Source organism: Berghia stephanieae, chromosome 8 (assembly GCF_034508935.2).
Source record: "Berghia stephanieae isolate SIO BIC M18660-M18661 chromosome 8, UCSD_Bste_1.3, whole genome shotgun sequence".
Lineage (NCBI taxonomy): Eukaryota > Metazoa > Mollusca > Gastropoda > Nudibranchia > Aeolidiidae > Berghia > Berghia stephanieae.
Window position 1 is genome coordinate 14,083,783 of NC_088367.1, and position 19,054 is coordinate 14,102,836.

The 19,054-nt window shown below is 34.5% G+C and overlaps 1 protein-coding gene across 1 annotated transcript in view; it reads right to left on the minus strand.

Moving 5' to 3' along the window:
• Positions 1-1,422: 1,422 nt before the first annotated feature.
• LOC144978209 (uncharacterized) overlaps positions 1,423-19,054 on the minus strand; it is a 73,428-nt gene continuing 55,796 nt past the window's right edge. Inside the window, exons 2-4 of the mRNA XM_078923990.1 lie at positions 16,168-16,549; positions 14,725-14,754; positions 1,423-1,747 (exon numbers count right to left, since the gene is read on the minus strand). Of these exons, the coding sequence (XP_078780116.1) occupies positions 1,584-1,747; positions 14,725-14,754; positions 16,168-16,423 (450 nt within the window). The 5' untranslated portion in view covers positions 16,424-16,549 and the 3' untranslated portion in view covers positions 1,423-1,583. The remainder of the gene's footprint in view (positions 1,748-14,724; positions 14,755-16,167; positions 16,550-19,054) is intronic.

Genomic DNA, 19,054 nt, shown 5'->3' on the forward strand with positions numbered 1-19,054 from the left:
CAAACCCCCATCACCGCCGCGAAAAATTTTATTCTCTATTGTCTTCTGACAATTTCCTACTCACTTCATCTCTTGCTATGGTCTCTTTTGTAACATTGGCAATGCACTCTCAAATCAAAGTATTTACAGTATATCATCCGAAGGCAATTATTATGGGCTTGATTTCACATTGTTGAAACAATTTGCTTTGGTTTGAGAGTATTATTTTTTATTGCCACAACGAGCTCCAAATCAAGTTGGGTTGTCAGGCCTACAAATGCCTGAATGAAATCATTGTAAAACACACTCCATTACATCCTTTTCAAAACAATCCCATTATTGTGTTGGGTCCTTAAAATTAAAAATTAAAATTGAGCTTTATATAGCGGAATATCCACTAAATGTGCTCAAAGCGCTTTACAGGGGTCCCTGGTCAACAGCAACATTTAACATTTAGGACGGGACATGACGCCTGTTAGGCGATATTACAATTTTTCGGACACAGACAGCGCTGTTAACGGCCATTTACTCATTTTACACCTGCGTACGGTGAGAGAATGTGAGTAAAGAACCTTCTCCAAGGACTCAACTATGCGCCGAGCGCGAGGCTCGAACCCTGGACCTTCCGATCCAAAAGCGAGTGTCATACCACAAGACCACATAGGTACTTGGAATAGACCCTAGAGACAAATTTCCCCTATGGGGTGAATAAAAGGAATTATATTTATTTATTTTCATTTATTTATTTATTTATTTATTTAATTATTAGATTCCAAAAAGATGTCATGAGGTGGAAGCCATCTTAAAGACGAAAGAGAGGAAGGCCGAAGTTAAGTTGGATGAAGACTGCAGACCATAGAACATGATTTAATGAAAGGAGGACTGTCGTGCACGCTTAGAAAGAACGACCCCACTATAACAAAGAAAGTATTGGACTGGAACCCCCAGGGCAGAAGATCAAGGGGAAGGCCACGAGGAACATGGAGAAGAATTAAAGAAGCTGATATACAGAGAAGTGGTAAGACCTGGAATGAGATTAAAAAGATAGCTTAGGACAGAGAAGGATGGAAACTGTTTGTCTGTGGCCTATACCCTGACCCAGGGTGAAAAAGGCAATGATGATGAGGACTGTTGTGGGAGGAAGCCGAAGAGATGACAGAAATAATTGGATATTTTTGACGGCCCAATTTGCCAGTCGGTACGGGAAGGACTAAGATACTAAGTTCAGGTATTGAACTTTAAATCTTAACCTTGATAACTTAATATTTAAAGTATTTTAAAGGCTTTTGTGAAATTTAGAGTGCCGAACTCCCCCAGGTTGCATAAGGAATAGATGTGTTGCTGTTATAGTTAATTTTAGACGCTTGCTTAACATTAATATAATACCGGACCAAGGCAATACATGAACAGAGATTCTAATACAATTGAAGACAATAATATGTATACTGTTATAAACGTTTTTACTTTTTATTCCACAATAAACTTTTTGCTCGCACTTCTTTCGATCTCAGTTTCTAATATCACACAATTTCACGCTGACTTATAATGGTAATGACTCTAAAATATCATGTGACACGCCCGAACGTTGTGGTTGTTAACCTTCTTCAGCCAGCATTTTTCATCATCTGTGTCAGTTTTGCCATGCTGACTCCTTGGTACCCGTGTCTTTGCATGTTTTGAAGAAGTCTTGGAGACGGAAGTGATCGCATGGCTTCCTTCCGGTCCAATGTGCTGAGAATATGGTCCATGTTATCTAACCCTGCAAAACCTGACATATGGAGAGAGGAAGGGAGGGTGTTTGGGTGGTGGAGGTGGTGTTGGAGGAAAGACATGCTTGTGTCAACTATGATTGCAGTGCAACATGCGTTTAGTGAGGATGGCTATAATGATTATAGTGTGAAAGTGGTGTTGATGATGGTGATAATTATAACAATGATGATGAATATGACGATGATAAAGATGGTGATGATGATGATGATGATGATGATGATGATGACATTGATGATAATGATGGTGATAAATGTGAGGATAAATTCAGAATATTGGTGAGAGTAACTGTGATAATAAAGTCAAAATTGAAAATAGTGCTAAAAAAGTAACGATTAAATCAAACGAAAAAATCCTCATAATGATGAAATCTTCTTCCTCAATAACCAATCGTACCATACATCGGTGATCATGGTACGCCATTCATCTCTCTGATATATTTCAAAGAAACTAAAAACAAACAAACAAACAAACAAAAAAACAAAAAAGAAAAAGAAAAAGAAAAAAACAGCCACCCCCCACCCAAAAAAAAAAGACCAAATTTTTTTTTTTAAATACGGAAATAAAAAACGAAACCAAAATACAAAACAAATTACATGCGATATTTAGAATGTGAAACTCTTTGTGGTCATGCGAAAATTTGCCCGGATATTATAGATTTTAGACACATCAAAATGTTGTTTAGTATAAATCAGAGTAATTAGAAGTCAAGAATAAAACCTTGATACGTACAACAATTATGACATAATAATAGGACATCCTAGGATACGGTCTATTGCCGGTCGAACGCGAGTGCTTTGTCCTACTTCTGTTTTTACCTAATCAATCGAGATGTTCGTATTGAAATGTTTCAAAATATTAATAAATATTTCAAATTGTTCATTTCCACGAAAAAAAAAAGAAAAAAGAAAAAGGAAATAAAAATAACTATTAGAAAAAATCACTTGCGTAAACAGACTTCGAAACGCGTCTTTAGAGGATCTTCTAACGTTCTGATTGTACATTATCCCTTACATAGTCATTTTTGTAAAGATGTCAAGTTTGCAATAAAACATTTGTGACGTCAAATTATCAAGCCTTAAATTTGACTAACATTAGATTTAAAAAAAAAAAAAAGAAGAATCATCATTTAAGTATTTTTGAAAATGTCTTTAATTCAGAGCTTAGCCGTAGAATAAAATATTTCTTACACTCTTGTGTTTTAAAATTAGAACTTTGTTCCCAACGCACACTCTCAAGCTCGTGTAGCGGTTGGGAGTACGTTCGGACTTCCAAAAAGCAAGAGTGTAAGAACCGTATATAATGCCCATATCTAGGTCAAAACAACTAAGTGACATGCTGTGTGTAACTAATAGATAATAATGTGAAATTGAATGTAAGCTTCAATTTAATTACAAAAACATATCAAATGAACGTTCCAGATTTCCCCATTTATCATCAAAACAGGATGAATAAAACACCACAGATGAATGAGATAATGTGGTAGTGCCGTAGTTAACTAAATTAAATTGAAGCTTGCATTCAATATCACATTATTATTTATTTCTTCGAGCTTCGAGCAGCAACATTTACATTGTGTGTAACTAAATGTGCCACAAGAAGTGGTGTGCAAAAACTAACCTTGATATTCATTGGCAAAGCATCTTTATGCTCATCGTAAAGGTTTGGCCAGTGAGGGTATTTAATCATGTTGTAATCTATTCTGAATTAGCTTAACTTTACTTAATTCCCAGAGACAGATAAACAAATATCATATACATATTAAAGAGAAAGTAAGATCGGGAGGACAACGAAGACTAGAAAACAGGGACAACGAGCAGTAGAAAAAGGAAGAGGAGTTAGGGGGAAAGAGGAGGATACAGAGGAGAGGTGACCCCCGTCCTCTCCTCCACGTCCCACGGTGGTAAGTCAATGTTAGCTCACTCAATCCTAGAGATTTTTGCTACTTTTCAAAATTGGAAAGAAATGTATTAAAAATGAGCATATACATAGATAGTTTTATACAACTATCATTAACACGTACAGACTAAAAACATTACCTTTGAAAATACGCCTATAATTTGTCTCAGAAAGATGTAATAAATAGGCATGGGGGTAAAACTACGAATATAGTCGGTGTTAGGGTTGAGTGAGTTAAAGTACTCTGTCGTAGGAAGTTATACCAGTTTGAACAATTAACTGCCTTACTCCTGAAAAAATTCTGACCAGAAAACTCGTCTTTCAAATATCGCTCGATTTAAATGACCCTCATCTCGGCAAAAAACTCTCAAACCAGGGACCTCTATAATGATGAGAAATAAAGGGTATTTGATACTGGGATAGGTTTATTCTCTGTTGTTACCTTCTCATATTCTTTTATTTCTGAAACAAGGACGTCGAAATGTAAGGCCTGTATTGAGGTGTTTGCCGTGTAAATATGAACGTTTTAATTAAAATTATGGGCAGTAATTGCGAGAGGGATTGGAGAGAGGGGTAGTCCCAGTATCAAACTGGTAAACCATTAAACTCACAAGCAGTCGGACCATAATTTGATGAATAATATGGAGTCGGGTTTTTTTTCTTTTCTGACCAATTCTCTGTTCGTCTATTATCGACGGAGTAGCTGAATTTATTAGATCTGGCGGAAAGTACTTCTGATGTTTTATCCTGACCAGAACTCTTGTCCAAAAATAATTAAGTCCTAAAACAAACATCAAGTCCGGGCTTTGAATTTCTTGTCTCTATAACGAAAACTGACTTAGCTTAAAATTCGACCAAAACTCGATAATCATGACACATGTGTCTACGAGGTCTGTTAAAATTTGCCTCTTATGAAAAACTTGCAATATTGGCTATGTCAACAAGGCAGACGTTACAACCAGCAGCCAATGGGAAAGCAGTATTTACTCATCATGATCACATGACCGGAAGCCATTTGAACAACCATGGAATCACGTGATCAGTTCGTGATTTTATGTGGGCCTTTCCTGATATAGTTTGTTGGCAAAAATGGCACTGGGAGGACACCCCGAGGTAAATATCGACTTGGACTGGTGAGGAGTTTCCCCAATCTCTTTTTCTACGGGTTGATCAATGGATAAAATGTAAAAAAAAATAATTGCTATAAAAACGTAACAACACCCCTCCAAAGAAAAGAAAAAAAAAACCGAACAAAAAAACAACAAACAAAAAACAAATAAAAAAATCCAATCCCCAAAACAAAACATATGCAAACAAACATCCCCCCCCTTCCCCCAAAAAAATCAACCAAAAAGCAAACAAACAAACAAACAAGACAACAAAACAGAACAACAACTTACAAACAACAAACAGACAAAAAGAAAAACAGAACAAAATAGACCAAACCCTGCCTACCCTCACCCCCCCCCCCCCTCCAAAAAAAAAAATCCCCACAAAATGCAACAATAAACGTTAAAAAAAACCTAACCAAATCATTAAAAAAACCCCGGTAAACATGAAAAAACCCAGAAAAAAAAGCATATTTGAAATAAACACTCGATAGAGAAGATGAAATTTTATTAAGGGAAACAAATATGAATGGAAATTTAAAATGGCAGAGAGAGGGGGAGAAAGAGAGAGAGAGAGAGAGAGAGAGAGAGAGAGAGAGAGAGAGAGAGAAAGAAAGAGAGCGAGAAAGAAAGAGAGAGAGAGAAAGAGAGAGAGAGAATGAGAGAAAAAGAGAGAGAGAGAAAGATAGAGAGAGAGAGTGAGAGAGAGAGAGAGAGAGAGAGAGAGAGAGAGAGAGAGAGAGAGAGAGAGAGGGCTGCATAAGCAAACTCCAATTGAAATTTTAGCATTAGTGTGAAATAAGAAATGACCAACTGACATTGGCGCTTTAATTTCCGAAAAGACTTGGTAAATGCTAATGTATTGGTTGGCGTCATGATGCAGAAATACGCTTATTTGTTCCACATCGCCAAATGTAAATGCGTGAAGATAAATCCACTCTTGTAACCCAAAAGTGTATTTTGTTGATGGCAGCTCAAATTTAAAATAGCCAACACAAAGAAAACCATTGTGGCCTCAGCTAGCTGCACTCCTCCCCCCCCCCCCCCCCCCTCCGCAACTCCTAGCTCAGACCCTTCCTCATTCCCTGTCTTTGTTTAATACAATAATTATAATATGATATTATTCGTTTATTTATTGTGGTCTTATGACGCGAAACTCTCTATTAATGGAGAACAGGAAGTGTAATGGCGGGTTTACAATGGTGTCTGTTGTGGGTTTCTCATTGGCCCGTGGATATTTGAATATTGATTGTCAGATTATTGATGAAACATTGTAGCTTCTTCTTCTTCTTCTTGTTCTTCTTCTTCTTGTTCTTCTTCTTCTTCTTCTTCTTGTTCTTCTTCTTCTTCTTCTTGTTCTTCTTCTTCTTGTTCTTCTTCTTCTTCTTGTTCTTGTTCTTCTTCTTCTTGTTCTTCTTCTTCTTGTTCTTCTTCTTCTTGTTCTTCTTCTTCTTCTTCTTCTTCTTCTTCTTCTTCTTCTTCTTCTTCTTCTTCTTCTTCTTCTTCTTCTTCTTCTTCTTCTTCTTCTTCTTCTTCTTCGCACCCACCACTTCCTATTCTCCTATTCCTATTCTGTCCCCTGCTCGTCAATCATTTCCAGTATTATCTAACACTCCTTCTTTCCATCTTTCTCATCCCCTCTCTGTTATTATTACGAGGGTGGGTTAAAAAGTTTTGCAATTTTCGTAATCACTTCTTCATTTTAAGAAAATAATTTATTAAACAATGCATCAAAAAAAAAGCTTAAATCTCAGCTTCAGATTGCTTGCTTTATTTCGCGACATGGTCACCGTTTCAACCAACACAGACCTGCCAACGTCGCACCATTTGACGCACACCGTCGGCAACAAAAAATGACGTCTTTTTGCTCTTCACGTCTTCGTCGCTTTCATAGTCCTTTCCCTTGAGATACTCCTTCAATTTAGGGAATGATCTGAAGGTGCTAGGTCAGGACTGTGGGGTGGATGAGGCAAGGTGGAGTCTGTTAATTCGTTTGGGGTCGAGTGTAATCGTGTTGCAGAATCGAATTTTTCTGGGGTCACACTCTTTCAATCTGATCGGAATTCACTGTCTTGCCCTGTTTCAAAACGTCGATATGAACAACACCTTCAAAGTCCCAGAAAATCGTGAACAGCACTTTTCTTTTTTTGGACAAGAAGAGTTCTTGTGTCGGTATTCCATTGGCTGGCGTTTGCTCTCTGGGTCATAATGGTGACCCATCGCTCGTCTTCAATGACGATCTGCCGAATAAAGGCATCGCCTCCGTCTTCATACCTTTTCAATAGTTTGGAGACATTGTTTTCCGTTGCTCTTTCATGTCACTCGAAAAAATTCGTGTGACCCACCTGGCAGACATTTCCCAAGGATCGCTGTGGTGAACCGTTTCCTTTGAAATTCAAACTCCGTCCGCAATGTCAGTTTGTCCAACACAGCGATTTGCCAGAACCATTTATTTGACTTCAGTTTGATTACTGACGTTTGAGGCACTTCGGGACTTCCCGCAATGAGTTTGCTCTTGAAGTTTAGCTTTGATTGGGTCTCCTCGTTCCACGTACCGTACCTATCGTCAAACGGTGCTATTATTATTATTATTATTATTATTATTATTATTATTATTATTATTATTATTATTATTATTATTATTATTATTATTATTATTATTCCTATTATTATTATTATTATTATTATTATTATTATTATTATTATTATTATTATTATTATTATTATTATTATTATTATTATTATTATTATTATTATTATTATTATTATTATTATTATATTTTTATTATTACTATTATTATTATTATTATTATTATTATTATTATTATTATTATTATTATTATTATTATTATTATTATATTATCAACACAAGCGTCACAATAGACGTCATTCTTGTATGGATTTCAGCTGCTTGAATTGAGTATCTTTTAGTGCAGTTATTCTCTTTCTTTAATTTGACCAAGATTGTTGACTACGCGATAATAGAGAAAAAGCAATTACGTCACGCAGAGACGTCATAGACCTTAGAAATTTTGACACACCAAAGCCAAGTAGAGAGAATTTGTACCAAATATTAAGATTCAAAGTCAAATATTTTGAAATCGTGAGGAAAATTGCAAAACTTTCCAGCCCACCCTGGTATTATTATTATTATTATTATTATTATTATTATTATTATTATTATTATTATTATTATTATTATTATTATTATTATCATTATTATTATTATTATTATTATTAGTATTATTATTATCATTATATATTATTATTATTATTATTATTATTATTATTATTATTATTATTATTATTATTATTATTATTATTATTATTATTATTATTATCATTATTATTATTATTATTATTATTATTATTATTATTATTATTATTATTATATTATTAAAATCTGCTAAGTCACATCCAGATACAAAATACATTAACACTCTCGAGCAATCTATTGAGACTCATAAAACCAGCAGCGAAAATTTTGTGTTTTGTCTGAAACAAACGTGGCATGTACAAGTCTTTTCCTCTTAAAGTTACTAAATAAATGATAAAATATGAATTGCAGTTTAGTTTGAATCATGAAAATAGGACTAAGCAGGTTTTGAATGTCATCTCCTTTTATTGATGCTGTACGCCTAGATAATTTACTCACACATTCCGTCAGCCGGATATAACGTTATAACTCACAAATCTGTGTAACCTAGACCGTTTATTGTCTAATTAATACAATTTTGTGAAATCAACTCATAAAAATGGCTGCCAAAAAAACAAAACAAAAAAAAACAACAAATAACAAAGAACTGAGTGACGTCAATAGGATTCAATAGTCTGATGTCACGCCGCCCGGCAACGGCGGCCATCTTGGTTCTAAACAAAGAAAATAATTACTTTTTATTCTTCATGCTGGCTAGAACTTTTCATATGCCTTGTGATCAGAATGTGTAAAAGTCAAAACATGATCAAATTTATGTTTTTTTCCCCTCTGGAAACGCTTTTATGCTCGCCGGAGAAATATTTCATACGGGCGTCCGCCATTGTTCCGATAGTTTAGAGCCAGTGTTACTAAGTTACCATGCGTCATTGGGAAGGAAGTGACGTTCCGACTGTTGAACAGTATTTCGTTCTATCTATATATCCATGGATTAAAATGACCCATAGCTCGTTTAAAGGCCTTAAACCTACGACTTCTTTAAGATTTCGGGTTTACGAGTTTTTGGCAGCTTTGGACTCTTGTTACACAATAGATAGAGATGTGAATTGTTACATCTTTTTTTTTTTTGGTCCCATCTTTATATATATATATATATATATATATATATATATATATATATATAATAATATATATAGTTCGAAGATGACGTCACTCAGGTCTTTGTTATTGTTTTTTGCCATCCGCGTTTATGAGTAATACTCACTGAACTGCATTAACCTGACTATAAACTTTCTTGGATACACACAGTTTTGTGTGTTCGTCTGTTATACTTCCGGATGGCAATATTATGAGCTTCTTAGCCAAGCGCATACTATCTATATCTTCATGAAGTTTGCAAAATTAAGAAAAACTCTTTTAGAAATTGAAGAAAATTATATTTAGAATAATGTATATACACGCACACACACATACACACACACACACACATTTGTATATATATATATATATATATATATATATATATATATATATATATGTACATATACACCATTGGCTTCTTTTTCTATTTATTTTACTTGCATATCATATACCTTTTTATTTTCAACAGCTACAGCTCACTTCCGCTCTAATGAAGTCCACTAACTCTCCACAAAAACTCCAACCCCGCCCCTCTTTCTCATTGTTTGCCTCCCACTCACGTCTCGCTTATTGTTTTTGGTTATTAATTCTCAATGTAAAGTTGTCTCCTAGAGTTTGGTGATTATACTGTTGTGAATAATTTTGCCATCAAAACAGCATTCATTTCCGAATTATCCCCGGAATTATGAATATTAAATACGATGAATTTCTGTTGCTATCGTAGTATAATATTATGCACTAGTCTTTGTCTCTGGTTCGACAGTTCAGTCAAAGAGTCAGTCTTCGATCTTTTCTTGTCTCGTTAAGAATAAAGGTATCATAAATATGCTTTGATCGATAACAAAGCAAAAAAAATAAAAAAAATTCAATTAAAATGCCTAAAAATAAATGATAATAGAAAAGCAACAAAGAAAAGATAGGTAATTTACGTCAAATACATGCACATTAAGTGAGCAGGAAAATATAAATTCATAAATTAAGAATAATATCGGAAATAAGACTTGAAATAACTTTCATCAATTCTAAAATCGGCACAATATTTTTGTGAATAGATTATTAGACCAGAAATACCCCCCCCCCCCCCCCCCGAGGCCAATTAAAGAAACGCCAAGAAAATGCACACAACAAATACAAATCAAACAAAAACAAACATATTACCAAAAACAAGAAAAAAGACAAAGCAAAAAACAAAAAACAACAAAAATAAAAAAAAAAACAAAACAAAACAAAACTAAAAGAAAATTAAATTGGAACACTCTCTTCCACATAACTAGATTTACAAAAGCATTCTATGAAGAAAAAAAAACCCTCGTAAAAATCGAAATAAAAACCGAGCTAAAACAAAACAGAATAAACAAAACAAAATACAACCTACCCACACAAAGAAAATAAAAACAAACAAACATTCAAGAACGGAACTGACTGTCATAAACACACGATCTAAACAGGTTCTGCCATTATCGAACAGTTACAGCTAGTCATCAATAATATCGTAAACAATACGCACAGCAACTTTTAGTTGTACAAAAAAAAATCTATCTTTCTTCTTAATAAATTAAATATTTAAAAAAACGTATCTAAACAAATATAACTAGACAATCTATAACCAAAAATTAAATAAGATAAAGACCCTAACAATAATTTAACAACGGAAATGATTGTAATTTACAAGACCATCACACGTTTACCATGCATAGAGAGAATATCATCAGCCATTCAATTGTGATATTAGAAATAACTTTATTCTAATTTGTAATCCGATCTAATTATCTTTTAAAAAGGAAAAATAAACCATGTATTCAAAAATAGAATTTTGGAAAATCTAAACCGAAAGAAAAAAATCCCCTCAAAACAAACAAACAAACAAACAAATGAGTAAATCTTGATTTTAAGTAATCTTTTAATGTTTTTATTGTTTTTGTTCATGGTCGAAGAAGAGTTTTAAGCCCGAAATGTTCCGTACTTGGTATCTTGTTCTTCTTTGAAGCTATTATATTCATTTTTATTCATTACTTGTTACACTCCAAGGCTTCCAGCAGCTTTGTATCACATAAACAAATTAGGGAAATTAATGTAAAATAGACGGTCATCCACGAACAGGTTCTCACAGATCTTTTACAGACGTTTGATGATAATATCAGAAACAAAACGTACAAAACTTTTATTTGTACAACAAATTGTTTAGATAAAATATAGATCTATTGCATTTTGAAAAAGTATCTTCAAAACCATGACCAAAACAATACTACCCAAAATAAGCAAGAATGTAAACTAATGTCATGTGTATACAAGATCAATTTACGATCAGGATCTTCCAAATATAGAACAAGTGTATAATAATAATAATAATAATAATAATAATAATAATAATAATAATAATAATAATAATAATAATAATAATAACAATAATAATAATAATAATAATAATAATAATAATAATAATAATAATAATAATAATAATAGTAATAATAATAATAATAAAAATAAATAATGATATTGGAAATAATGCGTAAAGTAACTTTCATTTGAGCAACTATCGGAGACATTCTCTTTTTTTTAGCATCTATCTATCTACATAAAATGAGATTTATTTCAGAAAAAAAGTATCATGAAAACATCCCAAAATAAAAATAAAATCACAGCAAAAATACAAAGAGCGGAAATGACTCATATAATATAAGACCATTACACGAACACTGTTCTTCAGATATGAAAGCTTGCAGTCATTTAACAATAATTCCGGAAATAATATTAGATAAAATACGGTAACTTTCATTCATGCAACAATTGAATGATCTTTGTGCAAATAAATTTAGAAAACCAAAAAACTATAATCAAACTAAAATAGCAAACCAAGAAGGGAAATGATTATCTTGTACAAGATTATTCCACGACGGAGCCTTCAAATTTGGAAGGTTTAGGGTCATCTAGCAATCATATCGGAAACAACACGCACTGTAACTTTCATTTTTACAACAATCCGCGAATCTTCATAAAAAGATTAGTGATGTATTTATCAGTATCAATAGATAGACAAGGAAGAAATGGATATGAAGTAACTAGATCGAAAGAAGAGAAAGAGAAATTCTTTTAAGAATGTATTTGTCTAATAGCGCCGATTTAATGAAGACAAAACTGTAGCTATCTATAGCAACATTAATAACCATGAGCCTTGTCACGTAGACATCACATGATTAGAAAAATTATATGATTCATTCCATTGAATGTGCCACATAAAGTCAACGTCACGTTACTTGATAGCTTAAAAAAATAATTGGTTGATCATGTGACATTTGCGTGATAGAATTTGCGTCGTGCTTGCGAAAGGTTGGGAACAACAAGGACATTTCTGATGACAGTACACAATTAGATATCCAAATACACTAATCTATAGGTAGACCCCAGTTCCAAATACACTAATCTATAGGTAGACCCCAGTTCCAAATACACTAATCTATAGGTAGACCCCAGTTCCAAATAACTAACCTAAAGGTAGACCCCAGTTCCAAATACACTAATCTATAGGTAGACCCCAGTTCCAAATACACTAATCTATAGGTAGACCCCGGCTCCAAATACACTAATCTTTAGGTAGACCCCCAGTTCCAAATACACTAATCTATATGTAGACCCCAATTCCAAATACACTCATCTATAGGTAGACCCCCACTTTCAAAGACACTAATCTAAAGGTAAACCCAAGTTCCAAATACACGAATCTATAGGTAGACCCACGTTCCAAATACACTAACCTAAAGGTAGACCCCAGTTCCAAATACACTAACCTAAAGGTAAACCCCAGTTCCAAATACACTCATTTATAGGTAGACCCCAGTTCCAATTACAATTAATTTCATATAATAAAAGCTCTTTAACTCGTTTTTATATTTTTGTATTTTTACACTCGTTGGTATTACATGATTTGCTATAGTCTATAGACAGTATGCGCTTGGCTAAGAAGCTCATAACATTGCCATCCGGAAGTATAACGGACCAACACACAAAACTGTGTGTATCCATGAACGTTTATAGTCAGGTTAATACAGTTTAGTGAGCATTACTCATAAACGCGGATGGCAAAAAACAATAACAAAGACCTGTGTGACGTCATCTTCGAACTATCTATAGATAGTATGCAGATGACGTCACTCAGGCCTTTGTTATTGTTTTTGCCATCCGCGTTTGTGAGTTGTTCTCACTAAACGGTATTAACCAGACTATAAAAGTTCATGGTTACACAGAGTTTGTGTGTTGGTCTGTTATACTTCCGGATGGCAATGTTGTGAACTCCTTGGCCAAGCGCATTCTATCTATATCGGATAAAAGATCAAGACACTGAAAAAAAATGAAGCGATCGATAGACTGTGGTATAGATAGGTAGTTAGGTAGGTAGATAGATAGATAGATAGATTGACAATACTTGGATGGGTATATACACACATAAATAGATAAATAGACATAAGACATATAAATAAAGATATTTTAGATAGATAATAATCTCGATAATAGATAGATAAATAGATAATATTATATTGATAGACGATCAACAAGATAAATAGATCATTTAAGAATTTGCCGGTGAGTGGGACTGAAAATAAAAACTGATTCATGGAAAAACAGATAGATAGATAGATTGATAAATGGATGGATAGGTAGTTAGATAAATAGATAGATAGATTGATATAAAGATTAACAAATCGACTGGAAGGTTACACACACAAGCACACGGACGCGCGCACACATATACACACACATCCAATTATGAATACACACACTCAAACACACAAACTAATAGATAAAGTTATAAATGAACTCATGACACGGTTGTTTTGAAAAAATAAGAGCTTTAAAATGACAAGATTTGCCATTAAAATTGAATTTTTTTAATGAGAGAGAGAGAGAGATGGAGAGAAAGAGAGAGAGAGAGAGAGAGAGAGAGAGAGAGAGAGAGAGAGAGAGAGAGAGAGAGAGAGAGAGAGAGAGAGGTATAATAAAATCAAAAGCCATCAAAGACATGAACAATATTGGAAATGATAACAATACCAAATCCTCCAACACACACACAAAAAAAGGAAACTACTTGTATAGAAAAAAATGTATTTCGGCAAATTTAGCATTAACTACAAACAACTTCCTCACACCAGTTGGATAGACTCTAAGGCCTATCATAAAGTACTTTCCGCCACGTCTATCAGACCAACAACCCAATAAACCTTTGATGAAAAGAGGGGCCACCACCCTAACTTAGAGACTTTGATTGGGTGGTAAATTACCTCCTATTATGACAAAGTCAAGTCCCAGAAAGCGTGATAAGCGACCGGATAGATGCTTATGGCAAACTCTAGTCTTAGATAAGACACTTTGCATACATCATCTCATTCAACTGAGGCGTGAATAAGTAAGTAGCTAAAAGCAATGACTAATAGGTAAATTGCATCGTGAAAAAGAGAGGATTCTAGATGACTTTGTAAGAGACGATTAAAATATTTTGAAGTTGAAATAAGTAGAAATGTGACTTTTGAATGAACATAGATATTCATTGGATATATTTTGATTGAGATTTGAAATTGATAAAACGATCAACGACACGAGAGAATAAAAAAAGTGACGAACTGCATACGGAATGAAAAATAAAGGTTATGAGCATGATTGAAATGTATTTCTACAAAAACTTACCGAAGTCTAATCTTTTTGCTCTTGATGTTTCTGTGAAATAAAAAAAAAAATACACAAGTGCTTATTTATTGAACGTTTTATATGGACTTTAAACATAGTGAATGCTTATCTTACTACTACTACTACTACTACTACTACTACTACTACTACTACTACTACTACTACTACTACTACTACTACTACTACTACTACTACGACTACTACTACTACTACTACTTCTACCACTACTACCACTACTACTACTATTACTATACTACATTACTACTACTACTACTACTACTACTACTACTACTACTACTACTACTACTACTACTACTACTACTACTACTACTGCTACAGCTACCTCTACTACTATTACTACTACTACTACAACTACTACTTCTACTACTACTACTACTACTACTACTACTACTACTACTACTACTACTACTACTACTACTACTACTGCTACAGCTACCTCTACTACTATTACTACTACTACTACTACTACTACTACTACTACTACTACTACTACTACTACTACTACTACTACTACTACTGCTACAGCTACCTCTACTACTATTACTACTACTACTACAACTACTACTTCTACCACTACTACTACTACTACTACTACTACTACTACTACTGCTACAGCTACCTCTACTACTACTACTACTACTACTACTACTACTACTACTACTACTATTACTACTACCACTCTCGCAAGTCTTAGTACGGAGACTGCAGAGCAACCAGTTTCAGTATTGCATAGTGACGCAGTTTCCGGGTAGGTTCGTGGATGCTGGGAAGGTTATCAGGGATTTGGTATCTCGATATAACGTCGTGATGTTAAACATAATAAATATACTGCTGTCTCTTTGTTACTGCTCTCTTGAGCGGCTTAGTTGTATAGAGAAATGACATCCGTTTTGTATTCTGTAGGTACTGAGTTCGAGATCGAGTGAACGTGGCACAAAGTTGAGTTTCTTAGAAAAGACTCTTTATTCACAATTTCTCATTATAGTCAAATATAAAATCAGTATCTACATAGCCGGAAACATCAATGAATCAGACTTTAAAAATATTCATAGTGTGTTTCAAAAATCTTGTCCCGATCTACATGTTTAGTATTACTGTTGGCTTGTGACCCATGAGTAAAGCGTTTAATGTACATTAAGTGGGCAATGAGCTATATAAAAATGTCACATCTTATTCCCATTAAAATATTTATCACAACTTCAGATTATCTAGCTATTTTCAAAATGAGATACAATGCAGCTCGAACTCCCAATGATGATACTACTGCCGTACTCTGGAAAAACCCATATTTTAAAATTTGGCCAGAAAACTCTTCCTTCAAATATCGATCGATTTAAATGACCCTCATCTTGGATAAAACCCCCCAATAAAACAACTCTCAAACCTGGGACTTCACGAAGTGAAGGGTTAGTTAATACATACCTTTATCATTATCATTTTCCTTATCTAAATCTCCACGGGACATTTCTTGTTTCATGAGTTTTAAAGCCATGAACTGCCGTAACCTGTCCAGGACTGGGCCAAAGTCTGACGTCGGGGGATAACGCTCATCTCTCTCCAACGCAGCCGTTTCAGGATCGAACCAGGATTGGTAAGGCAAAGCGCAGGAGATCGTGACTGTCATTGCCATGGTGATTAGAAATACTGAAGTCACGTGGCTAAATTCCATTATTTTCATTGGTTGTTGCTGTTGTTGTTGTTGTTGTTGTGATGGCGGCGGGGGAAAAATGAGGAAAGACGAGATTTCAAGGTAGTCTTGATTATGGTGTTAGTTCTGATTAGATCCAAATGCTGTTCTTAAATTCTGGATTCAGAAAGAAAGAAAGAAAAAACATATATGAACCAAAAGGACTTAAAATTTTCATTTCAGACAATACAGGTCGCCTGGTAGACACCTTTTTTGTAATATAACTAAATACATCCATCACAGTCGATAGGCTGGTCCCAACATGTACCTATTTGCAGGTCTGATAACTCAAATTGTTATAGGCTTATTTTTTTTTTTTTGTAATGGGAGTACTCTCAAACCAACGCAAAATATTGTCCATTACAAAAATGTTGAATCAAGCCCGTAATTTGCATTCGGTTATGAGACCTGCAATAATTGTCTGCATGACGCGTGGGTCCCCATTCACACCTGATTTATCTGAGGTGATGTGTGTAATCTCGTTTTAACCTTCCCTAATAACATGATAACAGAACAAGGGTTTTATGCAATCTTTGAGCACCGACCATGCTGAATGCCGTTTTCATTCTTGTAAGAAATCAAGTGAGTAGTAAGTTTAGTAAGGAAAGAAGTGCCAGATGTCAATAGAGAATAAAAACTTTTGCGGCGATGTAGAGTCGAATCCGCAACCCGAATGTAACGGCACCTTCGCCTGGCCAGGAGAGGGACGCTCTATAATGGAAGTCATCCATCAGTCCAAGTAAAAAAAAAATGTGGTTTCAAACGTGGTAATGATCTTGATTTCCTCTCTCGACTGTTTTAAGAAGAGCTAAGAAGCTCATTATAACATTGCCATCCGGACGTATAACGTATATCGGACCAACAAACAAAACTCTGTGTAACCTTGAACGTTTATAGTCTGGATAAGACAGTTTAGTGGAAATTACTCATAAACGCGGATGGCAAAAAAAGCAATAACAAAGACATGAGTGACGTCAACTTCACACTATCTATAGACAGAAAAACCGATAAAACAAAATGAAATAAAGTATATTATTTAAACTAAATAGCGTGGAGTTGACAGATAAAGCTTATTCTCCGACGCCATAATCATCGTTCATGCCCGTCACGTAGTATCGTCAGAAAACCCTTCAGTCGCGTCAAGCAATTACTGGACATCATCAAATCATAGGAGGAAGTGACAGATTTGCTGTTTTACCAAAAAAAAACCCAGAAAAAAAAACAACAAGAAAAACAAAACAAAAACATCATTTTAAACATTTTTTTTTGCCAAAGTGACATATTAGGGAGCAGGAACCGATGTGAGATCTGAAAAAGTGTGACTGGAACAGTGTCAGACAAACAGAGAGGAATATACCAAAAAAAAAACCCCACAAAAACTACCCGGGTTTTTTTCTTGTATTTTTTCTCTCTGATTGTCTGACAGTAGCCATCGTTAAAACTTTTATGGCCTGACACTGACCAAAAAAATGGCGTTAAAAGACAAGTCTTTGGTCATAAAAGAAAACAAATCGTGAGTTGTATTCATTAGTTCAACCAATGGAATCACTTGTTTCCTTGATCACTATTAAGGCCAACTCACCAGATGCTGAACAAACCTAAAAAATGATGTCAAACTATAAGTCTTAGGGAGTTTTAGTGTCAGGCTATTTTCTATGTTAACGTTGGCTGTGGTTTGACACCGTTTCATTCCCACTTTTCAGATCTTCATTTTTGCCAAACAAGGCTCGAATTTGATAGGTGCTTCCTTTACGTCTCAGGTTAGGTTCATTTTAACAAGTTGATCGATCGATGTTTGAAGTAAAACTTTGCGAAGTCCCAGGTTTGAAAGTTTTGCCAGGATTATGGTCATTTAAATCGATCGATATTTGAAGGACGAGTTTTCTGGCCAAATTTTAAAATGGTAGTTTTTTTTTCCACATGACGGAAGTTAACTGGTTAATATATATAGTATGCGCTTGGCTAAGAAGTTCACAACATTGCCACCCGGGAAGTATAACGGACCAACACACAAAACTATTCGTAATTATGAACGTTTAAAGTCTGGATAATACAGTTGAGTGAGAATTACTCAAAAACGCGGAGGGCAAAAAACAATAACAAAGGCCTGAGTGACGTCAACTTCATACTATCTATTGAATAATGGATCACCAGTAGACGTTTACTAAGTCACAGCATAAAATCGATTGTCGCTTTTTAAATATTTGGTTAGAATAAACGAATATTTTAAATTTTTTACTCGAAACCTTGGGGATGTAAATGATACCTGGACTGAATGTAAAATATAGGACTGTGAACAAGTCACAATAGCTGTTCCATTTGTGACAATCCTAACAAAAAGGGATTTTTTTTGTAGCGGACAACAACCACATACTACTATGTGGTCTAGCGGTATGCCACTCTCTTTCGGATCAGAAGGTCCTGGTTTCGAGTCCCGCTTAGAACGGCGCGTAGTTGAGACCTTGGAAAAAGACTCACTTCTCACTCCGTACTCGGGTGTAAAATGAGTACCTGGCCTTTAACAGCGTTGTCTGTGTCTGAAAAAATTGTAATATCGCCTAATAGGCTTCATGTCACGTGTTATATATTAAGTGCTGCTGTTGCCTAGGGACCCCTTGTAAA